This window comes from Cibotium barometz, chromosome 19 (genome assembly GCF_041138505.1).
Source record: "Cibotium barometz isolate CiBa-2024 chromosome 19, ASM4113850v1, whole genome shotgun sequence".
Taxonomy (NCBI): Eukaryota; Viridiplantae; Streptophyta; class Polypodiopsida; order Cyatheales; family Cibotiaceae; genus Cibotium; species Cibotium barometz.
In genome coordinates, this window is record NC_141064.1 from 34,068,534 (window position 1) to 34,093,814 (window position 25,281).

Below are 25,281 nucleotides of genomic sequence, written 5' to 3' on the forward strand. Positions count from 1 at the left end.
AGAGCTTCATAGTTCTCGAGAGAGACTCCTCCAGACACCCACTCCCACTAGGGGTGGGAGACAGTCCCAGCTCACAGATTTCTTCCAGAGAGCTATGCCAGTGCCAACTGATGTACCATGTGGGGTGACCGCACAGAGAGCAGAGGAATTGAGAGCCAGGAGGAGACCTAGACAGACTGGACATAGAGCACCCCGACTCCGTCACCGAGAGATAGCAGCTATCCGGATGAGACACCAGATGGAGACACATTAGGCTAGCTCGCTTTCATTCGGACCCAAGGTACATGTTCACGCCACTCATAGCCTCAGCATCGGCGATGTATGATATCTTATATCCCTCTTATGGCACTGGATGGAGTTAGACATAGATCTGCATAGCATGCTTGTACTACCCCTTCAGCACATAGAGATGCATCTTGCCTTAGCACTCCATCCACATCCCCACCCCCCTTTATATTGTTTGTATATGGGCTCCACCGATCCATGATGATTCATAGTTGTATCCAGACACATGCACACTTTTTCTTTTCTTTCTTTTCCTTTTCTTCCGCTGACCGAAAGAACACAGTTGTATTATTTTTTGTCTCATAGGCCGACTTTGGCCTAGACGTTAATATATGCACACTTTTTCCTTTCTTTCTTTTCCTTTTCTTCCGCTGACCGAAAGAACACAGTTGTATTATTTTTTGTCTCATAGGCCGACTTTGGCCTAGACGTTAATATATCTTTCTTTCTTCTTTCTTTCTCTCTCTCTCGTCTCAACTATCAAGCCCCCCCTCTCTCTCTCTCTCTCTCTCTCTCTCTCTCTCTCTCTGCCCGCCTCCCCCTCTTGTCCCTTACCCGCCGCCTGTTCGCATCTCTCTGTACCTTCCGCCTCCCTCTCTCCGCCTCCCCCCCTTTTTCCCCTTTTCGCCTCTGCCCGCCTCCCCCTCTTGTCCCTTACCCGCCGCCTGTTCGCATCTCTCTGTACCTTCCGCCTGCATCTCTCTGTACCTTCCGCCTCCCTCTCTCCGCCTCCCCCCCTTTTTCCCCTTTTCGCCTCTGCCCACCTCCCCCTCTTGTCCCTTACCCGCCGCCTGTTCGCATCTCTCTGTACCTTCCGCATGCATCTCTCTGTACCTTCCGCCTCCCCCCCTTTTTCCCCTTTTCGCCTCTGCCCGCCTCCCCCTCTTGTCCCTTACCCGCCGCCTGTTCGCATCTCTCTGTACCTTCCGCCTCCCTCTCTCCGCCTCCCCCCCTTTTTCCCCTTTTCGCCTCTGCCCGCCTCCCCCTCTTGTCCCTTACCCGCCGCCTGTTCGCATCTCTCTGTACCTTCCGCCTGCATCTCTCTGTACCTTCCGCCTCCCCCCCTTTTTCCCCTTTTCGCCTCTGCCCGCCTCCCCCTCTTGTCCCTTACCCGCCGCCTGTTTGCATCTCTCTGTACCTTCCTCAGGCCCCAAGGCAGCAACATAACTCTCGGCTTGAACCCCTCTCTCTCCCTGCTGCTGCTATCGTTTCGCGCTTGTGTCATGGATTAATTTCGAATCCATTGGCTGTGAGAAGTTTTGCAAAAAGTCATGGCCAAGACCGGGTTTAAAGAGGAGCTCGTGAAAGTGGAGGACAAGCTCGGCACAACTATCAAAGAAAACAAGAAGATGGTCGACTCTTCCATTACCGCAATCATAACCCGCCTCTCCAAAATCGAGAAGGGATTTGACAAAATCCAAGAGCTCGAGTTGAGAACATCCAAGCAAGAGGCTGAGATTTCAGCCTTAAAGGAGGAACTAGTGGAGGCCAAACTGCATGCTAAAAGTCAAGCGGCTGAAATCTCAGCCCTCAAAAAGGAGTTGGAAGCCACTTCAAAAAGCAAGCTTGAGGATGGAGAATTTCAGCCCTCCTTTATTGAAGAGCTGAATACCATCAAGGAACAAATGAAGATCATTCGAGAGGAGGAGGAGCAACATAAACAGAAGACATCTTCATGGGTGGAGGTGATCACAAAGACACAAAAGAAGATGGACGAGGCCGAGAAATGGATCGAGGTCGCCAAGAAAGGAAAAGGTAAAGAATCGCCACCCACTCCCACCATCATCAACATGACCCTTGAAGAGCAGCAAAGGAGGAAGACCCGGGCCTTACATGTACGAGTGTCCGGTCTAAAAGACCGTGATGATGCGGAAGGGGAAACCAAGGAGCTCTTCTCTATGATGGGCATTGAAGCCACGCACACAAAGGCATGGAGAGTGGGAAAGAAGAGAGAAGGTAGTGGCGAATCTTCTTCTAAGGAGAGAGCACTTATCATTCGTTTCCCCTCCATGGAAGCGAAGAAGGACTTCTTGAAGAGACGTCCTACACTCAAGCAAACGGGAATATTTCTTGGAGATGACCTCACACTCTCGCAACTTGCCCACATGAAAGAAGTTATGCCCGAGATAAGGGCAGCCCGAGAGAAAGGGAAAGTGGCCTTCTATAGAGATGGTAGAGTGGTGATTATGGAGAGGCGCTCTTCATGACGGTGCGAGACCTATGGGACTACACTCAAAGTTGCTACTTGGAATTGTAATGGATCTCTACGCCTTGATGTAGGGGCTTTTGAGGATAGTTTCACTGGGAGGGACATCATCTTCTACTGTGAGACGCATCAGGCTCCTGGACAGTCCATGCCACATGTTAGTGGATACCGATGGGAGACAGCTTGTAGACAGGAGACTCGTTCAGAGCATAGAGGACGGGGCTCAGGAGGAGTGGCAGTATTGTTTAGAGAGGAGCTACAGCCACTGATACATATAGTCCGCAGAGATGAGCAGGCTAGGTACATGTGGGTTAGACTGAGGGCAGAGACCGGCAGATATCTCTACATTGCTATATGCTATTTTGCTCCTAGTACATCAGTGTATGCATCACCTAGCGGGCAGTCTCCCTTTTCTATTTTGGATGATGACATTTGGGAGTTCTCCAGGGATGGTGACATCATTCTCTTGGGGGACTTCAATGCTAGGACCGCCCATAACCAGACAGTATTTTATGATACCTCAGAGGAGATGTTGAGGGAGCTTGATGTTAGGGATATGGGCCTATCTAGACTCTCACAGGATGAGGAACATACAGTGTATGGGCGGTATTTGATAGACATGGGGACTGCACATGGATTGGCCATCCTGAATGGCCTACAGAGATTCCCGACATCGGGCGGTTTCACTAGCTTTCCACATCGGCATGGTGCTAGTACAGTGGACTATGTTATGGCTCAGCCCAGTCTCATTCCCTCTTTTCAGGATTTTATGGTAGGCACTAGGCCGGTTGGAATAGCAGTGGATCATGCTATCTTGTCCTTCACTCTCACATTTCAGTTCAGCACCGCTACATTGGGACAGGTCTCCACACACACTCGTTATACCTTTACGAGGGAGACGGACACCGTATACACGGATGAGATATACAGACGCCTATGTGCCGAGGAGCCGGGACGGCCATTAGATGAGCTCACTCAGATATTGATAGAGACGCTTCATGCTGCAGCATCAGAGGCATATCCCCATAGTCAGCCTACACAGAGACGATCTAGGAACATGCCCCAGAACAGTTGGTATGATGAGGAGTGCAGAGAGATGAGGATCAGATTACAGAGAGAGGTGCTCATGGGTGTTACCACTCACAGATAGTCACGGATTACCTTCCGGCACCTAGTGCGACGGAAGAAGAGAGCTTATCTTGCTCTGTTAGAGAGGGATTTGTACCAGTTATTTATGAGTCAGGACTCAGGCGAGGCATGGAGACTATTCCATGAGCATTCACCATCACCAGCCATTACCTCCACAGAGATTTGGAGTGAGTATGCAGCATCCCTGTACACAGCACCAGGACAGCCGCCCCTGCCAGACCCATCGGAGCCATGCCCAGAGACGTGTGCTTTCTTTACTGCTGAGATGGTAAGGAAAGCTATTGACAGGATGAGGACTGGGAGAGCATATGATCATGATGGTTTGGTAGCAGAGCACTTTATTCATGCCAGAGATATGCTTGCAGAGCTTATTGCTATGATGTTTAACCGAGCCATGTGTGAGGGTTTTCCTGAGACTTGGAATATGTCCACGATTGTGCCTATCTTCAAATCAGGGGATCCCATGCTTCCTGGGAATTACCGTACCATCATGATTGGTCACACATTGGCTAGATTATATGCATCTGTTCTTGAGCAGGAGTTGAGTAGATGGGCAGAGAGAGAGGGCATACGTGCATCAGGGCAGGCAGGGTTCAGGAGAGGTTTCTCCACTCTTGACCATATCTTGACACTCAGAGCTATTATTGAGGAGGGCAGATTATATGGCAGGAGGATTTATTGTTGCTTTGTGGATTTCCGCAAAGCTTTTGACACAGTACCGAGAGCCAGGCTGATGCGCAGACTACAGGAGATGGGAGTGCCCACAGAGCTGATTTGGGGAATCATGGCTTTATACAGGACAGTTGTGGGGCAGGTACGTACTACCCAGGGTATATCTGAGATGGTTCACTCCACTATTGGGGTGAAACAGGGCTGCCCCCTTTCCCCCACCTTATTTGGGATGTATGTGGATGAGGTTTCGGACTATGTAGAGCGGGAGGGTGACAGAGGAGCACAGCTAGCAGGGACATGGATTCCGCTGTTATTGTATGCTAATGATATTGTGCTGATCTCAGATTCTCCAGAGGGGATGCAGCGTCATTTGGATGCATTGCACATGTTTGCAGAGGACAGTGGATTGTCTGTTAACCTTGGTAAAACCAAGGTGATGGTGTTTAACACCACAGCACAATGGGTCAGGAGGTCAATGCCCACCTTTACATATGGTCAGGAGACAGTGGAGTATGCAGATGCATATACTTACCTTGCCCTCAGTGTAGAGGCACTCACTCGATCAGTCTCCTTTATACATAGCACTTGGGCTCTCCCTAGAGACAGATATGCTCGCTTAGCCCTGGAGTCTTCACGACAGTTGGCATCACAGGGAGACGGATCATGTTGGTATGCACAGATGACAGATTGGTTCCAACTGCATGGCTTTAGTATGGACAGGCTACCTCCATTTCAGTACTCCCTGGATGCACCCTCCCTCTCTCTCACACGGGCAGAGATTACCACGCTTATCAGACAGGACTTGACTCAGCTGGACACTAGGAGGACATGGATACAGCCGACACACGAGCTTGGTACGAAGATGGCTTTCTATAGAGATCATCTTCTCCAGCTCACGGAGGATGGGTTTGTGATTAGACCCAGCTACATGGATACTCATCTTTCTCATGGGGTACAGTGTGCTATTGGTCAGATGCGCACATCCTCACACCAGCTAGAGATTGAGACTGGCAGATTCAGAGGAGTACCAGCTGAGGCCAGGATTTGTCAGCTGTGCCAGATGGAGCCAGAGACAGAGTTACATTACATATGTCACTGTCCAGTATATTATGAGATACGAGGCCGTTTCCACTGCCTGTTCAGAGAGGGCTTTGGACCACTTTCTAGAGTCATGAGATACCAGGATCAGAGATGCCTTGGATTGTACTTGCTGGAGCTGCGTAGACATAGAGAGGGTCTCCTGAGAGGGAGGGGATCAGAGAGGGAGAGACACCTACAGAGGCAGATTACAGACTTCTTTCAACCAGAGATTGAGCAGTCAGGTCAGCAGGCATTGCAGCTAGCCCCAGAGTACAGCCGCACCAGAGGTACACTGATTGATCGGGCTATAGAGCTGGGGCGGTCCAGGCGCCCCAAGATGAGAGGCCCATCTCGACACCGGCGGAGACTACAACAGAGGATCAAGACCATACTAGCACGGCATGGGAGACGTCCAGCCAGAGTACTCACCATGGAGGATATTGAGGAGATCCGCCAGCGTCCGATGCGGCACATATTATGAGATGGAGGCACCTCCATAGTGTACCCCTCCGTCCCACATGATATTGTATCCCCTCACTATATTCCACTCACCTCCATAGCGTACCCCCCCCCCCCTCACTATATTCACACCCTATAAGGGTTTCTGTTTACCTTCCATTTCCAGTTTCATTTTCTAGGTGCCTGTAGTATCATCTTTATTTTTCATTTTCTGGGTTTTTTTTTATCCAGACATTGTATCAGATCCACCATGATGTAACTTTTGGTCTCATAGGTCATTATGGCCTTTTGAAGACGTTAATATAACATTTCATTTCATTTCATTTCTCTCTCTCTCACAGGCATGGGTGACGAGATCAGAGCCTCAGTTCACTTTCCGAGGGGAGCAGGTTGAGTACGTCAGGTCATATGTCTACTTGGGAGTTACTTTCACGAGACCGCGTTTCTCCCTGAAGGAGGCAGCAGCAGCTAGATTAGCTGGAGGACATGCAACCTTGGGGACACTTGAGAGGCAGTGTGCACACATACAGTTTCAGGAGCCACACAACAAATTGTGGCTATTTGATCGCTTGTCACACCGACCCTCCTGTACGGAGCTCCAATTTGGGAGCCCACCATACATCACACATCTCAGAGAGGGACGGATGAAGGATGGAGGTAAATGGAGAGACCACTGATTATGATGATTGCCCGCATGATTCGGAGCAAATCATCAGTACCACATGAGATTGTTCGGGCTGAGCTGGGTGCCGCACCAGTAGTGACCGAGGCCCTATTCCAGGCAATTACCTTTTTACAACGGCTATGGGAGCTCCCTCAACAGAGGTACTCCCAATTGACATTGACCTCATCCATACAGTTGGCAGAGGATGGAGATACTCATTGCTAGTACGCTCATATGAGATCATGGTTTGACCTACATGGTTTGCGGATAGAGGCACTACCACCCTTTCAGTACAGTCTGGATTGTCCATTTTTGGATCTCACCCGCTCAGAGCAAAACCAAGTGATCAGGATGGATATCATCAGAGTGGACACAGAGAGGACATGGACTAGCCCCCTTGAGCCCTTAGGCACGAAAATCGTTCATTACAAGAGCCATTTTCTACACCTCTCACCAGATGATTTTATCACTTGCCCGGCGTAGATGGATGTACACCTATCACATGAGATACGTCGTGCCATTGGACAGATCGGGACCTCATCACACCAGCTGCTGCGGATTGAGACGGGGTGATATGTGCATAAGATCTTGGATGACCGCATTTGTCAGCTATGCTACCAGGAGAGGCAAAGACAGAGGAGCACTACATTTGCCGATGTACAATCTATTATGAGATCCGAGGGAGATATCACTGCCTCTTCAGAGAGGATTTTGGGCCGTTACGCGGGGTCATGGAGTTTGAGGATCAGAGATGCCTGGGATTGTTCCTACTTGAGCTCAGGAGACACAGAGAGACCCTCTTGGCAGACAGGAGACCGAGCCATGATGTAACTACTACACAGAGGACCCTGACAGGTTTCTTCGACACCAGCACCAGCAACCCAGCCCACACACCTCCTGATACCTTCTCCATTGGGCCATCAAGGCACCGACCACGCTCCCGGGGCGTCACCACTGATAGAGCAGTCATCTTATGTCGTGCTCGTCGGCCACACCCACCAGAATCCCGACCACGGCATCCTCACCATCGCCAAATCAGAGCCATTATTGCTCGACATCAGAGGTGCCTACCTCGCTTCTACGACCTCTCCATTCTAGACAGCCCCATGGCGGAGATAGTTGATCTAAGGAGAGGGCAACACTTCAACTGATCAGCATACATGGATCTACCTGATATACATTTTCCAGTATTTTCTACTAAGTATCATCTCGAAGTCTTACAATTCTATTTTTATAACTGTAAGACAATCAGTTTATTGTACTTTTTAGTCTTATTGATGAGACACCAACTTCAGATGTACTCTCAGTTTTGGTCTCATAGACCATTATGGCCTCTTAGAGACATCAATATATCATTTTATTTCTCAACTCCCAAGCCACTTTCTCCCTCCTCTCTCAAGCCTCTAGGCTCTCTCTCTCTCAAGAGTCAAGCCTCTCACTCTCTCATTTTCTCACGCCTCTCTCTCTCTCTCTCTCTCTCTCTCTCTCTCTCAAGCCTATCCATCTCTTCTAACTTCTAAGTTCTTGTCTCTCTATTACAATGACAAGGGAGAAGAATGAAGCCTTCAATGTGCATGCTATCCATGTAGAGAAAGCCGATGGAAAGTCCAAGTCATATAGGTGGACTTGTAAGTATTGTGGAAAACAATACACAAGTGGAGTTACTAGGCTTCTCCAACATCTCGGAAAGGTAGGGGGGGCAAGTTGCGCCATGCAAGTAAGTCCCCCTAGCTATATCCGATGAGATCTTCAACAATATCAAAGGTGGATTGGGTGCTCACCGTGATAGTTGTAGAAGCTCGAGGGCGGATGATGAGGTCATTTCCCCGCCTTGTGTTACATCCTTCCCCACCGTCTTCGCCAGTGCCGTCTCCGCCTCCTCAAAGAGACAAAGGTTTGAGTCTCCCATGAGGCAAGCCACTCTTGCCCAAGCCACCGGGGGTGTCTTCTCTATCACATCTCCGAGAACGGCAACGGTTAGCAGATATAGAGATTGCACGCATCATTATTGAGTGCAATCTCTCATTCCATGTGCTCAAGGTAGATCAATGGAAGTCAATGGTGAAAGCCCTTGCAAATGTGGGCCCATGTGAAGGTGTAACATGCAGCGTAATTATACGTAATGAAAATTCCTGTCACACACAGTCTCACACCGCCTTCTTTATCCTAAGTTTCGCGAGTCTTTAGCAATCAACTTTTATCACTTCAAACTTTAAGACAGGAGAGAGAGAGAGAGAGAGAGAGAGAGAGAGAGAGAGAGATCTGTACACCTTATTGGGTCCCAAATTACCCACTGAAGGGCCCTCTCCTATTGCTAGGAGTATTTACTTCATTATCTTTGAAGAGAATGAATGAGAACTGACTTTGGACTGTAGATAAGCCAAACGCAAGACCTTTGACAGACCAAGAGTCGGTCTGAACTGTACACGGCTGTAGAAGTACCAATGATGACCGATCTCAAGCCTATGCACTCTTCCAATGGAATGTAGAAGGCTGCAAATATGAGGCTGGGAGAAGGGGCTGATTGGGGCTGTTCTAGGCTCTGTGTATGCTGAAAATGAATGAATGAATGAATGCGTTTTACCTTCATCGATAGGGCTGCAGCAAAACGATGAAGTGTGTGAATGCTGAAAACGGTATGTATGCTGAAAATGCAAGGTACTCAAGTGCTTCTACTGGCTGAATGTTGCTGATGCTGCGTTTTGATGATGTAGGGCTGAATGCTTCATGCGTTGATGTTCCTTGTGCTAAAGGAAAACGCTGGACTCCAATGATTATGAGATGAGATGAATGATGCAAGGCTAAGCTATTTATATGCTTCTCATGTGCTGGTCAGCTGGCTGAAAGCTGGCCGAGTGCTACACGACTTGCATAAATGGATAATGTTGGGAATAATATGGTAAAAATGCCAAATAAATGCTAATAAAATATGGTAAAAATACTTGATGATATTCTGGGGCTTCTGCAATGGTCTAGATGGTCTAAATGCATATGGGATGAATGATATGCAAAATGCAAACATGATCTGATGCAAACCCTAAAGCTTCTACTGACTTCTATATGCATGAATGATTCTCTCCAAGTGGGTTAAGGGACTTTGATTGACTGACTCCCTAAGGCTAAGGAATGACCTACGTAGCTCGTGTCTAACATATCTTGAACTGAGGATTACAATGGAGTCATAGCGTACGACAAATATCAAATCCTAAAGAGTTCTACTACCGTACAATGTTGCACTGATGATGAGCCATCTTGTCACCATACACTACAGTGCAGAGTGCATGTGACATTCCCTCTTGCTTAGCTTGGCGGCAAGTCCGCCAACAACTCGGGATACTCTTTAAAAAACTCTTCGTCTAGCCAAACTGCTTCGTGGGTACCTCAATCTCGGAACTTCGTATAGAGCTGATGGAGTATTCAGTAGAAACCATGCTTCCAACGATGAAGAAGGATCTCCTCAGGCTCAATGACTTCTGATTCGTCTATCACGTCTGGCTGTTGTTCATCTGAAACATCAAACACTTCTCGTCCAACATATGGTTTTAGCCAAGAAACATGGAAAACATCATGCATTGTCCAACTCTTAGGCAACTTCAATTTCATGGAGACATCACTTATCTTTTAACTATAGGAAAGGATCCAAACCTATGGAAAAAAAGCTTGGGACAACGTTTGCCCACTTGTTTCAATCTCTGTTTCATGATGCGCAAATAGACCCAATCCCCTTCCTTGAAGTGGACATCTCATCTAGACTTATTTGCATGTCTCCTATAAGCTTCCTGGACTTTGGTCAAGTGGTCTTTAACTGACTCAATGATTTCGGAAAATGCTTCTGTCACCAGCCTGGACATTTCCCAGTATGAAAGGGATCTGGTGGACTCCAGGATGTCTAAATATTTGGAAAGTACAAGCTTTGGGAATGGGAGATTATCCTAGAATACAAAGGACCACACTCCTAAAATTTAGGAGAGTTGCTATTTTTGGCCTGACTCCGATGGAAATTCTGTTCGCGTCATTACATCTGGAATTGAGCAGATACCAAGACTTGGCAAAGTGCCTATGACAGAATGTCTACCGGTTGGGATATTTTTAGAGATAAAGTTTATGGAAGGACCCATCTCTTAGATTGGGACATGTGACAAGAAAGTGGACCACAGTGAGACAAGTGACCTGACACTTGTTAGAAAGTGGATCAAAGTGAGACAAGTGGCCTCACACTTGTCACTCCAGCTATTGTGTGGCTCTCCACTTGTCATTGTGCCATTTTAGCTCATGGGAAGCCCAAATCTATAAATTGGAGTCCTCTCTCTTCATTAATAGAGGCTCTCTGGCTGCACACTAGCCTCTACCACCGTTGAAGGCTGCCCTAATGATGGCTACTCTCTCTCTCTCTCTCGCTTGAAGGCTGCCCATGAAGAATACCAGCTGTTGGGGACTGTTTTGGAGGCTTCCATCGCGAAGAAATACTGAAGGCAAGGGTATTTAATCATTTATTATGATTTCTAATCATTGTACTTGTTGTACCGGCCATTGTACTTGTTGTACCGGCCATTGCACTCACGCACCGAGTAGGCACGTTAGGCCTTCCCAGGTGCGGGGAGGTTCCATGGGTGCCGAGCGCCCCGGGGGTTGCCCTCCCTGCCTTGACGGTGATCGGGCCGAACGTGGAGTTGGGACCAAAAACGGTGGAAAAACGACGGACCTGCGAGCCGTGCCGTGCCGACGGGCCGAGACGCGACCGGGCCGGCAGATCATGGATGGAAGGCAAGACCTGAGACGAGGCCGAGGGAGCCGAGCCCGGCACGAATGCAAGTGATCGGTGAGACCCGCAAGGAAAACGCGCGAGACGGGCCGATGGAGCCGTTTCATGAAGCATGGATCGTGGAAGGCCGCGTGCGGCAAAGGCGTCGCGGGACCGTTTCCGCCGGTCTCGTGACAATTGTCACCTTCTTCACCACAAAGGTGAAGGTGCCTGCCATGTTCCGTGAACATAGCAAGCTAGAATTGAAGAATCCTTCATCCACACGCTTCGCCTACATGTGGCTCCTCTTGGAGCGCCTCTGTAAAATCCCCCCCTTCGCCAAACAGTGGTCTCCACATTATGGAATAAGTGGGATGAGCGAGAATCGGCGGAGGCCAAAGCCATGCAACAGCTTTGCCTAAAGGAGGAGTTTTGGTGGTCGGTCCGCACTATCGTCATTGCGATCACACCCTTCTATAGGGTATTGCGGATGACCGACATGAAGGGGACCACCATGGGCCTTTTCGTTCACTTCATACGGAGTTACGCACTTCTCCTTCCATCGACGAGGAGAAGCGTGATGGTATGTTGGCCGTTGTGGAGAAGAGATGAGTGGATGCAAAGACCTATCGATGGTCTTGCCGCATTATTGCATCCGGCATACAAATCACACGCACTCTTCACGGACGTGGAGTTCCTTGAACACCGGGATGCTTTCTTACCCACAGCATTACCGGAGGATCGCAATGGGAAGTTCCTTGAGGAGCTCATTAGCTACAACGACCAAGGGGGGGGGGGGGGGGGGGGGGGGCCGCGTTTGCATCTACTACCTGTTGGAAGAGGGAATCCCTTGTGAAACCCCTCTTCTGGTGGGAGACATTTGGGTATGCGCTCTCAAGCCTCCAGAAGGTGGCTTTGAAAATTCTAGCTCAAGATTGCTCTTCAGGTGCATGTGAGAGGACCTGGAGTTCCTACTCAATTGTACACACGAAGTTACGCAATCGCTTGAGCACGCAACAGTTAGAGCGGCTAGTGTATTGCCGCGCTAACTTGTGCATGGTGCGCGCGATGCAAAAGATGGAATCAGTGAGACAGAAGTTATAAGCATTCATAGTTTAAATTTCAAACTTCAATGTTTATTGAAACTTAATTCTAATGCATTGCTTGTCACTTGATCATTGTACAATGTAGGTGAATGTGGATGCATTCAAGCTCACAGGGGGCACTCTTGAGAGTGTTAACAAAGAGCAAGATGAGGAGGATAGGATCTATGCAAAGATCTATCGAGAGCCTACTCGCACTCATCGTGGGCATGGAGGTAGTTGTAGAGGAGTGCAAGTAGGAAGCCGTGGATGCATGATTCGTCACGCTTCCAGGGACGTGATGCATGCCTATGTACGGGTCGTTTGGGTAGCTCCATAGTTGCTCTTACAGATGAGGATGCTCCCTTTGGCTTCTCACTGATAGAATACACAACGAAAGATGGAGAGTGGAAACACAGGAGAGAGAGAGTGAGAGAGAGAGATGGAGAGAAAACACAGGTGTATACCTGCTCTCAATATCACCAAACAAGGATACAAGTCCCGAGCCAGAGGGGAAGAAGACCTCGTATGTGAGGAACTGCAGCAAACAATGCAATGCAATGAACAAGCCTGGCTATATATGTGCCCATGTAGAGGCAGCCGACTAGATCTCCACGACTAGGATAAATGTCCAAGACTCCATAAAATGGAAAAAAATATGTGAGGGGTGACCAGTCCCTCTAGCTAACATGGTCAGCCGTAAAGGATAAAATACGACACCACACAGGAAGCCAGCAGCAAGGGGATGATGTCTAACACCCCCTCTCAGCACAGGATGCTGAGTGAACTCCAAGAAGCCAAAGACGCCGTCCTCGATCATAGATGAAAGACTGCAGAAACAGGTACCAGGAAAGCTCCACAAGCAATCTCCTCAGCAACTCAGCTACAAAAGCAACAAAACAAGCTGCCAGGAACACCGCTCCTCTGGAAGAAAACAACCATGTAGGTTGCAACGTGCTGCTCCAAATAATGGTGCCAAACCCAAGTGTAAGAACACTCCCCGAAGTCGTATGTCATGTTTCCAGCTTGGAGAAGGTATGAAAAACCTCAAAACCAACCAAGATCAGATCTTGTAGATAACCAATCCTGGGAGAAGCAGGCTGCTCCTCATCACTGGAACCCTCTAAGTCTATCTGCTCAAACTTTGTAACAAGAGTTGCCAAATGCTGAAAAGAAGCATCCTCTGGAAAGGTCAACATCACAAGATGTGAAGACTCTATAGAAAAGATAGGGTCCGACAGCCAGCTGCTCAAACTCCATACCATGAGTTACCCAATGCTATACACATAAGCACACTCCACTGAGGTGGGCATTGCCAGATGAAAGGATTCCACATCCCCCTCTGAAAAAAGGCGTCGTCGGGCTGATACAAGCCCAACTCGATTCTGATCCAAATCCAAAAAACTCTGGAAGTACCATTGTGCCCCGAGCACGGTTAGCAACCACAAATCCAAAGCATCCCACAGGGTCCAAAAGTCCATCTTCCAAAACAACAAACCTGCACACCACATAAAACCCAATGCAAAACTGGCAAGGGAAGGGGCATCCTTAGAAGCATCACAAAGAGAGGCAGAGGCAGACTCCTCACAATGAGGAAGGGAAGTAAGAATATAAACTCTAGTGGTAACAAGGTCCTCAAAAGCATCACTAATAGCAGAAGACTCTTCCATAAGCAGAATAAGATCCCAAGAATCAGCAACAAACAAATGATCCATGTGAAAGGATCACATCTCAAAGGCAAAACACCCTTTCTCTGCAAAACACTGCAAAGAACACAAGCTCGGACAAAATAAACTCTGCTCAAGATCTCTGAAAAGATCACTACTCTCCTCCAAAATCTGTAAAATCCTGTCAAAGAAGAAAGTCTCCACAGATTTAAAACAGCTCCCAAAAACTCATCCTCAAGTGAAGTAGCTGAAGATGAGCCCCCTGTGAGTGTAGAAAACTCCTTGGGAAGCAAAACGCAGCCAAAACACTGCTGTCCATCAAAAAACAACACTCCACCGCCAACAGAAGGCATGGAACATGAAGAAACCGGGTAACCATAGTTGTCTCCATACGACGTACGACAACATACCCTACGGAATACCGTACAGACTCGTACATATTTTCGTACCGTGACAACTATGAGCAAGGTATGCCTTCAACCAACTGATCTCTAGACAACTCATAGTGTGTGTCATAGGATAGGTGACCATAGCAATAGTGCCATAGTCGTTTAGTGTCTGAAGGAGCTCTGGTCACATAGGCACGAACCCGATGAAACTAAGAATCCTTGGAAGATGGCTCAAATAAAAAAGTTGACATCTAGTATAAGCCATCCTTCTGTGCTTGACCTCGGGCAACAACGAGACCGGTAGTCTCATCAATCACCTCGACAACTCGTTTGTTGAAGTAAACTCCACGATCGAGTTGAGTAAACTGGGATACAGAAAGTAAATTGAGGCCCAAGTTAGGAACAAGATAGATATTGTCCAATGTTGCCTGGTTGGGGCCTGTGTTGGTGTCAAATAAAACGGCGCCAACAGATTTAGATTTGATGGGCATCAGGGTATTGTTACCGCATCGAACTTCACCCTTAGCACGACACTGAGAGATGAAAACGTCGACATTGCGTGCCATATGGTGTGTAGCTCCACTGTCAACAACTACCCAAGTGACCGGATGGCCACAGGGAAGAGTTGGGTGAGCTTCGATGATGGTCACAGGTGGATCATCAGGTAACTGACAGATCTGAACAAGGGCAGAAGCTTCCACACGCTGACTACCTCATCTTCTGCGTTGTTTCTTCTTCCTTTCGGAAAAGTGGCCAGAGTCAACCTCATATGTGACCTGAGCAACATTGGCCAAGGGCCAAGATGTGGTGTAAGTGATGACCAATCAGACACCTCTTCTAGAGTGGCAAAGGAAACTAACTAGGGGGGTGAACCTTGAGCGACCTGACCAGTGATTCGCCACTAAGAAGATCTAGGCCAATTCATACCAATGGCTTGTTGTTGGTTTCCCTAGTGAGGAGCCCAATAGAGTAGGTGCTGGAGCATTACCCCCTCTCGACCGTCAATTTGGGGCATTGCTACCACCTTTGTTGTTTTGGCGATTCGAGTTGGTGGTGTTGGGGTTGCTACCTCTATTTTCCTTGGCTTTAATGCCACACTTATCATCATGTCCAGACATTTGGCAATGAGTGCAGTATCTATTCTTTTTGGGAATATTATGCCAGCACAAAGTGGGTGTCGAGGCAGGGTTTTTGGGATCAGTGTTGTTGCTTTGGGTTTTGCCTTGATTAGCTGGGTTGCTATTCCCCTTCCCTTGCTGCCCTTTTTGAGTAGAGGTGGTATTGGACACAAGGGCCCCCTTTTTGAGTAGAGGAGGAAGAAGATGACTTCTTGGGGTGAAACTGGTCACGCAACCAAGCAAAGCGCAAGAGTTGGCACTCACACTCATATAGGTTAGGCATAGATTCTAAACTAATGGTTTGTGTGACAAAAGTAAAGAAACTAGGTGGCAACTTGTTCAGTAATGTGATGACCTAGTCTTCCTCGAACTTGGTGGAGCTAATGGTGGCGTACTCCGCGTTAAGCGCCGGTACTCATCAACCTTGACGTTCAGGTCATCCCCCTCTTTGATAGAGATTATTTGGATTTGATGCTCGAGATCAATGCGACGTGTGCGATTATGTGCTGCCTATCTCTCACCAAGGTGTGCCCATCTGTTAGAGACAGAGGAACTGTTGGAGTTGTGAATGAAACTCCGACAGAAGGCCTTGCATGAGCTATGGGCCATGGCAGTGGCATTCCTAGCTTCCCAATAGCGGATAACTTCAGGAGGTACTAGTGAGGGATGGGGTTTCGGTTCAAATCCCTTCACCGGGTTCCAAGAACCTTGGGAAGTGAAAACTTGTTCCATAAGGTTAGCCAAGGTGGTGTGATTAGACCCATTGAAACGAGTCTTTTCTTGAAAGCATTTCTGGACATAGAGACGTGAAAGGAAGGAGGTGGTGGGGTCCAACATGGCTGGTATCCATTGTTGAAAGATCGGTAGAGGGGGAGGAGACACTCACACAGGAGCAAACCCTAATGTATATTGCAAACCCTAACCATAGAGGGAAGCCATCTCCACTCACACAAAGCATAATGCCATAATCCATAATACACACGACACACTATGAGTTGTGTCCACACACATCTAACCCTAGCTAATGTCCACACACTATGACTAGCTGGACACGCGGTCATTTATGTCTCACATGTTCCTACCTATCTGCCAGCACATAGCACAGCTGGCTCACACTGACATCGAGCTTGAATCTCAACAGCCCCTCTCAAGCTCATGATGTACTACCGATGAAGATGTAGATGAGCTTGGGATATCAAGACTCTCAACACTCCCCCTCAAGCTCATCCCATGTACTCCCAACATAGTACGGAAGTACTCAAACTTCTCCCTGCTAAGTGGCTTTGTAAAGATGTCTGCCACCTGCTCATCAGTCTTCACATACTGAAGATCAACTGTACCATCCAGCACCTTCTCTCTAACAAAGTGATAATGGACCTCTATGTGTTTGGTCCTCGCATGAAACACTGGATTCTTTGCCAACTGTATACTGCTCATGTTGTCACAATGAATGACAACTTTGCCATCAAAATAGGCTCACACAAATCTGTCGAGACTCTTTAACCATATAGCCACACAAGTAGCAATGGCTGCACCTCTATATTCAGCCTCTGTACTGGATAAAGCAACTATAGGTTGCTTCTTGCTACTCCAACTTACCACGGCACTTCCAAGTGTAAAAGCATATCCACTAGTAGACCTCCTGTCATATGAGCTACCTGCCCAATCAGCATCTGTGTAGCCATGTATGTCCAAGCTTTTACCACTCTCATAAAGTAGACCATAATGTGCAGTGGTCTTCACATATCTCATGATGCGTCTCACTGCATCCAAATGAGGTTTTCTGGGACTCTGCATAAACTGGCTTACTAGCCCCACAGCATAACTCAAATCCGGGCGTGTGATAGTCATGTATATGAGACTACCAACCATCTTTCTGTACATAGATGGATCATTCAACTCATCACCATAATCAGCCCGCAACTTCACATTTTGCTCCAAAGGTGTACTCATAGGCTTACACCCTGTCATGCCATATTTTGCCAACATATCCAATGCATATTGGCATGTACCTCCATGATCTTTGACCACTTCAATTCCAAGAAAGTATCTCAACTCACCAAGGTCTTTCATGTCAAATTGCCTACTCAAGGCTTTCTTGACATGCATCACATCTGCACCATGATCACCTGTAATAATCAAGTCATCCACATAGATGACGAGTAAAACAATCCCATGCTTTGTCTTCTTCACATAGAGTGAAGAATCTGCTGTAGAAATCTGAAAACCAAGTGAGATAAGATAACTCCTCATCTTATCACTCCAAGCACGAGGTGCTTGCTTCAGACCATATAATGCCTTTTTCAATCTGCATACGTGAGTGGGATATCTTGGATGTACATACCGTTCTAGCTGTGCCATATACACTTCCTCTTGTAGATCTCCATTTAGAAATGCATTTTTGACATCCATCTGATGCATTTCCCAGCCATTAGCTGCAGCCATAGCAATGACTGCTCTCACTGTGCCCATCTTAGCCACTGGACTAAACGTCTCATCATAGTCCAATCCTTGGGTCTGTGCATAACTCTTTGCTACCAATCTTGCTTTATGTCTCTCAATGAAACCATCAGATTTGCACTTCACTTTGTAAACCCATTTACATCCAATAACATTCTTGTCCTTTGGTAATGCAACCAAGTCCCATGTATCATTATGGACCAATGCATCCATCTCAACATCCATTGCTTTCTCCCATACATGCTCTCCAATAGCCTCTGTATAGCATGTAGGTTTCACATGCTTCACCATAGATGTCATATATGCATAGTACATAGCAAAATCTCGATATGTCAATCTGTCAACTAGATATCTGACTCTCTGGGATCTCCGCAATGCATGCGGGTCACTCTGTACACCTGTAACTCTAGCATGTGGTGGCGCATATCTATCATGTCTAGCACCAGGTGTGCGTAAAACAGGTATGCCAAGCTCCTCGTCCAAACTCTCCGAACTAGATGACTCATAACCTGTGATTCCAATTCCTTCGACCTTCTTCTTTCCTTTATCCATAGCACTACTCCCAGTGCTCACACTCTCATGCCTCAAACGTCCTGACCATGGACGTACAGTGCTACTCTCAGCCTCTGCTGCTGGCCCAGACATAGAAGTAGAACTAGAACTTGCTTGTGGTGGCAAGTTCATAGGCACATCAGCCTCAAGTGACTCAGTGACACCCTCATCTTTTGCTTTGTACCAACTAGCAAGCTCATCAAACACCACATCTCGTGAGATGACCACTTGTCTAGTTTGTGGATTATAATATTTGTATGCCTTTCGATCCTGTGCATATCCAACAAATATACATTTTTCTGCCTTAGGATCCAACTTCCTTCTTCTTTCATCAGGCACATGTACATAAGCTATGCATCCAAAAACTTTGAGGTGTCCAATGTCTGGCCTATAACCTGTATGCCGCATCTCTAGCGTACTTCCATGAATGGCTGCTGTCTGTAGGTGTTTTGTTCAGTATATGCACTGCAGTAGCACATGCTTCTGTCCAATAGTAATCTGGCATGCTCTTTTCATTGAGCATCGCCCTAGCCACTTCACATATGACTCTATTCTTTCTCTCAACCACACCATTCTGCTGAGGTGTATACCTGCAAGTCAATTGTCTTCTTATTCCATGCTTCCTCAAGAAATGCTCAAAAGCTTTTGAGGTGTATTCACCACCTCCATCTATCCTCAAACATTTAATCCAACAGCCATATTGCTTTTCTGCAAAAGCTTTGAAATCCATGAACTTTTCCAACACTTCACTCTTCTCTCTGAGAAAGTATATCCATGTCATCCTCCTGAAATCATCAATAAATGTCACATAGTATAGACTGCCTTTGATAGATGGGTTTTGTGCAGGACCCCATACATCACTATGTACAATCTCAAGTGGCCTGCTACTCATATTTCCTTCTCTAAGAAACCTCAACCTTGCCTGCTTCCCAAACTGACAGGCTTCACAAACATGCATATTTCCATCATATTTGAATCTAGGCAATCCACTGACAATGCCTCTTGTTTGCATGTTCTTTAATCTCTGTATATTGACATGTCCAATCCTCTTATGCCACATATCAATGTCCTGTACCACATTCTTGCTTTTAGAGAACATGGCTGATTTTAGCTCAGGAATTCCAACATCCAGCTTAAACAATCTGCCTTCTTTCTTGCCTTTAGCAATGACTCTACATCCATGTTTGAAGTCCTCAACGAAGCACCCATGCTCGTTGAAACGAACCTGTAATCCCTGTTCCACCATTTGACCAACTGAGGCCAAACTCTTTGTGATAGAAGGCACGTACAATACATCTGACATAGATTTTGTTTGACCATTGTGCATAATCAATGGTACACTTCCAACATGTGTAATGACATGCTGGGTATCATCACCTGTCTCCACATAGCCTTTTACATCCATAGGCTTCATATGCTCAAACCATTCACCATGACATGTCATATGGTTTGATGCTCCTGAGTCCATATACCATGTGTCATCATTCTCAGCATTTGTCGTCATAGAACCCACAACATGTTTCATGGCAAACAAATGATTTGCAGTGCCATCATTACTGCTTGATGCATAGTTTCCACCATGTTGTGCATAATTTCCACCATAATGACCACCACGTTGTGCTCTACCCCCTCTCAAATCATTCTGTTTGCGGAAACAATCTCTCACCATATAACCATATTTGCCCCAGTAATGGCATTCCACATCTTGCATAGAATTTTGTTGGCCTTGCCAACGTCCTTTACCACGGGGGTTACCTCTGCCTCTCTGAGGTGCATATCCACGACCACCTCTAGCACCATATGTGGGCTGAAAATTCTGCCGTGGTGACCTATCCTGCCATCCACGACCATTACCACCACGTCCACGTGATGTGAATCTCCCCCTGCCTCTAAAGCCTCTCTGCGAGTAGAAAGCCTGATTTCTGCCATTATCATCATGGCTAGTAGATGCATCCAAAAATGAATCACTGAGTTTGATTTCCTCAACCAGCAAGAGTGAAACCAACTCATCAAAGTCTGGTAAACCTGTACTCCTCACTGAGATAGATGTATCAAAAGATTTGTATTCCTTGCCAAGACCACGCAAGGTAATATCCACCAAATCATCATCAGGCATGGGGGCATTTATTGTGGCCAATGCATCTGCAAACTTCTTGATTTCTTGCACTTAATCATGTATGCTTCTTTTATTCCTTTTCACATTATGTATCTGCTATCACAACTGAGACTTGCGAGCACTCGTATCTGTATCAAACATCTTGACCAAAGTATCCCATGCATCTTTGGGATTCTCAGCATCCTGTATGTGTATGAGCATAGCATCAGAAATACATATAGACAAATAATGCAGCACTTTGAATGCTCTTTCTGACCATTGCTTATGAGCAATAACCTGCTGCTGTGTAGGTTGTCGGGTAGCTCTGGCTCTGGCTCAACACCTGTAATGAGATTCCAAAAACCTTTTCCTTTCAAGAAACTTTTTATCCTGTACTTCCATGCCTGGAAGTTCTTCCTATCCAGCTTTTCACCAACAATCTGTACTGGATTATCCGACATGTTTGCTCAATGTGCACCTTCCGCACTCGTCCAAATCTGTAACCGAGCCTTCCTCAGCTCAACCACACTCCAATGAGTGTTCCAGATACTCCAAAGTAACCACAAATCTTCAAATTTAATGTAGAAAATCAACCTGTATGCATCCAAGATGAACTGACTCACGCAGTCCGAGATACCCTGTTTTGATGCGCTTCCACGGCTCCAAAGCACAATGTAGTGGTGCAATCAAGTATGGACAACTTGCATTAACACCTAAACAACCTCAATGTAGAGTATCAACACCATCTGACATGTGTACATATCAATTTTTGAAAACCCCTTTCTCTGTTTTGAGAAAAACCAGAAAAACCAAAAAAACCAGTAGTAAAATGGCTCTAATTTCTTCAATATTTGTCTAAATTGAGCAACCAGGCATTCAATAGCTTAGCAATAGTGTCCATCAACTCCATGTAAGAGGAATTTATCCAATTGTATAAGACCAAGGATTAATTGCTCAATTAAAATTGCTCTGTTTCTCTGCAACCAGTGGACAGCCTGTTTAATCAGCTCATTTCCAGCTCAATTAAGCATAATTGACCAAACCAATCACATAGCCCTCTTCTTCAATGTGTGTAGCAACCAATTGCTAAATCAATTGTGGAATGTATCAAGCACCAAGGTGAAATTTGATCCTCCACTTTGTAAAATAGTCAAAATTTGCTCTGTTTCTGTTGTCCAGTCAACGCCGCCTGCATTTGAGGGAGTTGGGAAGGTTTGAAGTGACAATTGATGAGGTATACAACTCCCCAACACACTTAGGTATGTGTGCAACCAGTCAATGGTTGGATTTTTGCCAAAAACACACTCCAAATGCATCAAATCTTCACCTCCTGTTCTCTGTTTTGTGAGAGCTCAAAAACCAGAATTTTTCACACATTTAAATGCATTCAAATTGCTCCAAAATCATAGTAGGGCTTGCATAGGAGTTACCAATACATCTCTCATTGTCAGATACATATGTCTTTTGCCAGATTTACATATATTTCCACCATACATCAATGCTTTCAAGCTTTAATGGAAAGCTTTCAAAAACCAGAATTTTGCTTTGCTTTGAGTTACTCTAACTTGCTTTGTTTTTGCCTGTATCACCTGCAATCCGCTCAAGGATGTTTAGAAGACCTTACCCGGTAGGCCAAGCTCTCAGATCTGATAGTAGTTGGTGTGCTCCAAGCTTCACAGCTCCAATGGCAAGCTTCACACCTTCTCTTCACAGCTTCTTCTCCCTCTTCACTCACTCACTCATAAACCCTAATAAACAGCACAAGGCTCTGATACCATGTTGAAAGATCGGTAGAGAGAGAGGAGACACTCACACAGGAGCAAACCCTAATGTATATTGCAAACCCTAACCATAGAGGGAAGCCATCTCCACTCTCACACAAAGCATAATGCCATAATCCATAATACACACAACACACTATGAGTTGTGTCCACACACATCTAACCTTAGCTAATGTCCACACACTATGACCAGCTGGACACGCGGTCATTTATGTCTCACACATGTTCCTACCTAATCTGCCAGCACATAGCACAGCTGGCTCACACTGACATCGAGCTTGAATCTCAACATCCATATCCAGAGTGCAGAGGGTTAGGGGGAACTCCAAAAAATCCACTAATATCTGGCACACATTCTTTTCTCTTTTTATGCTTGTTGTCCATACAGTGTTTCAGTTTTTGAAGCAGTTCTTTGTGGATATCATTGCATAATACCCATTCTTTCAGTAATAGCATCATCACGTCCCCTTTTTTTTTTAGAATAATTATCCACATCGCCTATTTCATTGGGCAGGTGTTTCTCCTAGTGGACTCCCCAAGCCAGCCAATCCCAAACCTAGCTAGATTCTAGCTACTCATTTCTCAATTTTCACCATTTTCTTCGATAGAAACATGTACCTTTGACTGCTTCTAGTAAACTAATCTCAATACAAAACTATCTATGAAGCGAGCAATAAGATACAATCAACATAAGCCGTCAAGATGGCGACAAAAAGAGACAGTCCATAGTGGGTTACATTCAAACGAGCTCCATGCTTGCACCCTTATCCTTAAGTTGATTCTCAAGTTAAGACTGCATTAAAAACAAAAATCCATAAAGCTTACCCATCTCTCTGCTGTCCGATAAGAAATCAGACTTGGAGATTCGAACTGATATAGGATCTTCTCGCTGAGTGTACTGGTCAAGGTAAGGCAGTGAGGGCATCAAAAAAATTATCCATCTCAAAACCGTCTTCGTGAAAACGTCCATGTCAAATACCCTGACCCTAAAACAGGCAGGAGTACCCAAGACCTCCACAAAAAAAAACCCTAACACTAGAACAGGCAGGAGTCATCTACATCCAAATCCCACTATCCATATATCAGGACAGGTAGCAAAAACCATACTTCGAAACTCTAATCTTAAAATCCGGACAAAACCCTAAGAACAGGCAGCTCACCTTGAAGCTTTGCACGGTGAAGAGAAGCAACCTCTGTGAAATAATTCGCAGCAGATAGGGTCGTACAGTCCAGGAGAAGAGCCTGCCTCAGAGAACCGAAACCGAGCTACAGTGATGAAGGTCTTACGACTATGGGGTTTCTGAGAACGGCTATTGAGAAGTGCATTGCGCTGCAACAAGCACTGCCTGGTGCTCCACATAAGACTGCTCAGATTCCTAGTTCCGCTGTTTCTACACACATCCAAGCTCTGTTGCGGAGACCGGTACGCCGTAGCCACATCCATGGTGAGCTTCACTCTCCAACTGGCATTGCCATATCATCTGAAGAAAAATCGTTGTGAGATTTTTTTTGGGTACAAAAGAGAGAAGCAAACATAAGTAGCAATTATTTAATTTAATCTATTCTATTAAGCACAAGTTTTTCCCTCCCTTAAAACCATTTCCTCTACTCCTCCTCTAGCCACTTTACAACAATGTGGAAGCAATTTCTGAGCTCGTGAGATCTGACATTTCAATATATAGTGAGGCCAAGCAAGTACCAAGCTGTGGCGGTTCAAGCAAGCACGGATTTCATGGTGTTCTAGCATTGACGTTTCAAGGGTTACCAGGACACACTCTACGCTCTAACAAGCCGGTAGTTTTACCATGAATGCCAAATCTCCAGCACCGTGGACTTCATCTTCGGCAACGCCATTGTTGTTTTCTGGACTGTGTGTTGTTGGACAGACTCCCGCTCTGCAAGGGCAACACAACACCTACACTACCTACTACGATCGAAAGCTACTTCTTCTTCTGTCATTGTAGCTCAGGGAATTGGGATCCTGTGTTGATAGGAGTGGGTGTTGAGTCGAAGAAGTTATGATTATGAAGGATTAGGCATGAAGCACAATTATTAGGGTGAAGCGGGGGGGGTGATTAAGAAGATCCAGGCGATGGGTCGTACCATGACCAGGCTTGTGCCCACCATGGTCCCCCCATCTAGATATGTACCTCGATGGCTATCGTCGATGATGAGGTTTTGTGCGGTGTGTGTGCATAGGACAGAGCCCTGTGAGAATTGCAGGTGTTGTGTGTGGTGAGGGCAAAAGGTGTGCTCGTGGTCCTAATCACCTAGAGACTTTTTTTCCTCTTTTTTTCTTTCTTTTCTGGGTCCTCATGTGAGTGAGAACTAACATGTGCTTATTAGTCAGCACCCTTAAAGAGGATTTTGTACTGATTAGCCCATGTGGCTAGATTTGTGAGCTTACCCTTGAGTTTATCTTTGAGTGGTTGGATAAGCTCTGACACTTGTAGCACTGTCCCTTGGTTTGGTGACGAAGTCGAGGGGGGCGGGGTGGAGCGTTGGATACGAGGCTCCTGTGGTGGTTGAAAGGGTTGGGCAAATTGAGCCTTTGAGTGCCCCTGGCTATCAAAAGTTGAGGACAGGCTTTTGATTATGGCTTTGGGAGCCACAAGTGTGTGTTGCCTTCATGGAAGCCTTGAGCTTTGAGCACATTGGTAGGCACCTAGCATTGTTGGCTGCACTGTGCTTGGGCGTCATGTTGGTGAACAGATCTTCCTCGGCCTTAAGCATAAGCGAGGGATCCTACATTACCTTTGCGGAAGTTCAGGTTCTTGACCCAGACAGTAGGTATGGGGGGTAGCACACACTCAGGTACTAGGTCAAAGGTCACAAAAATAAGTGGTGGCTCAAGTTGAGCCTGGTAGTGCTCTACCAATGT

At 46.4% G+C, this 25,281-nt stretch overlaps 1 protein-coding gene across 3 annotated transcripts in view; it reads right to left on the reverse strand.

Moving 5' to 3' along the window:
- LOC147628502 (pentatricopeptide repeat-containing protein At4g21190-like) overlaps positions 1–23,924 on the reverse strand; it is a 52,892-nt gene extending 28,968 nt beyond the window's left edge. For 2 of the 3 annotated variants that reach the window (XM_086813673.1, XM_086813672.1), the window contains exons 1-2: positions 23,561–23,924; positions 23,226–23,298 (exon numbers count right to left, since the gene is read on the reverse strand). In XM_086813673.1, the coding sequence (XP_086669799.1) occupies positions 23,226–23,298; positions 23,561–23,844 (357 nt within the window). In that variant the 5' untranslated portion in view covers positions 23,845–23,924. The remainder of the gene's footprint in view (positions 1–23,225; positions 23,299–23,560) is intronic. The other variant, XM_086813671.1, reaches the window with a different exon arrangement.
- Positions 23,925–25,281: the final 1,357 nt, after the last annotated feature.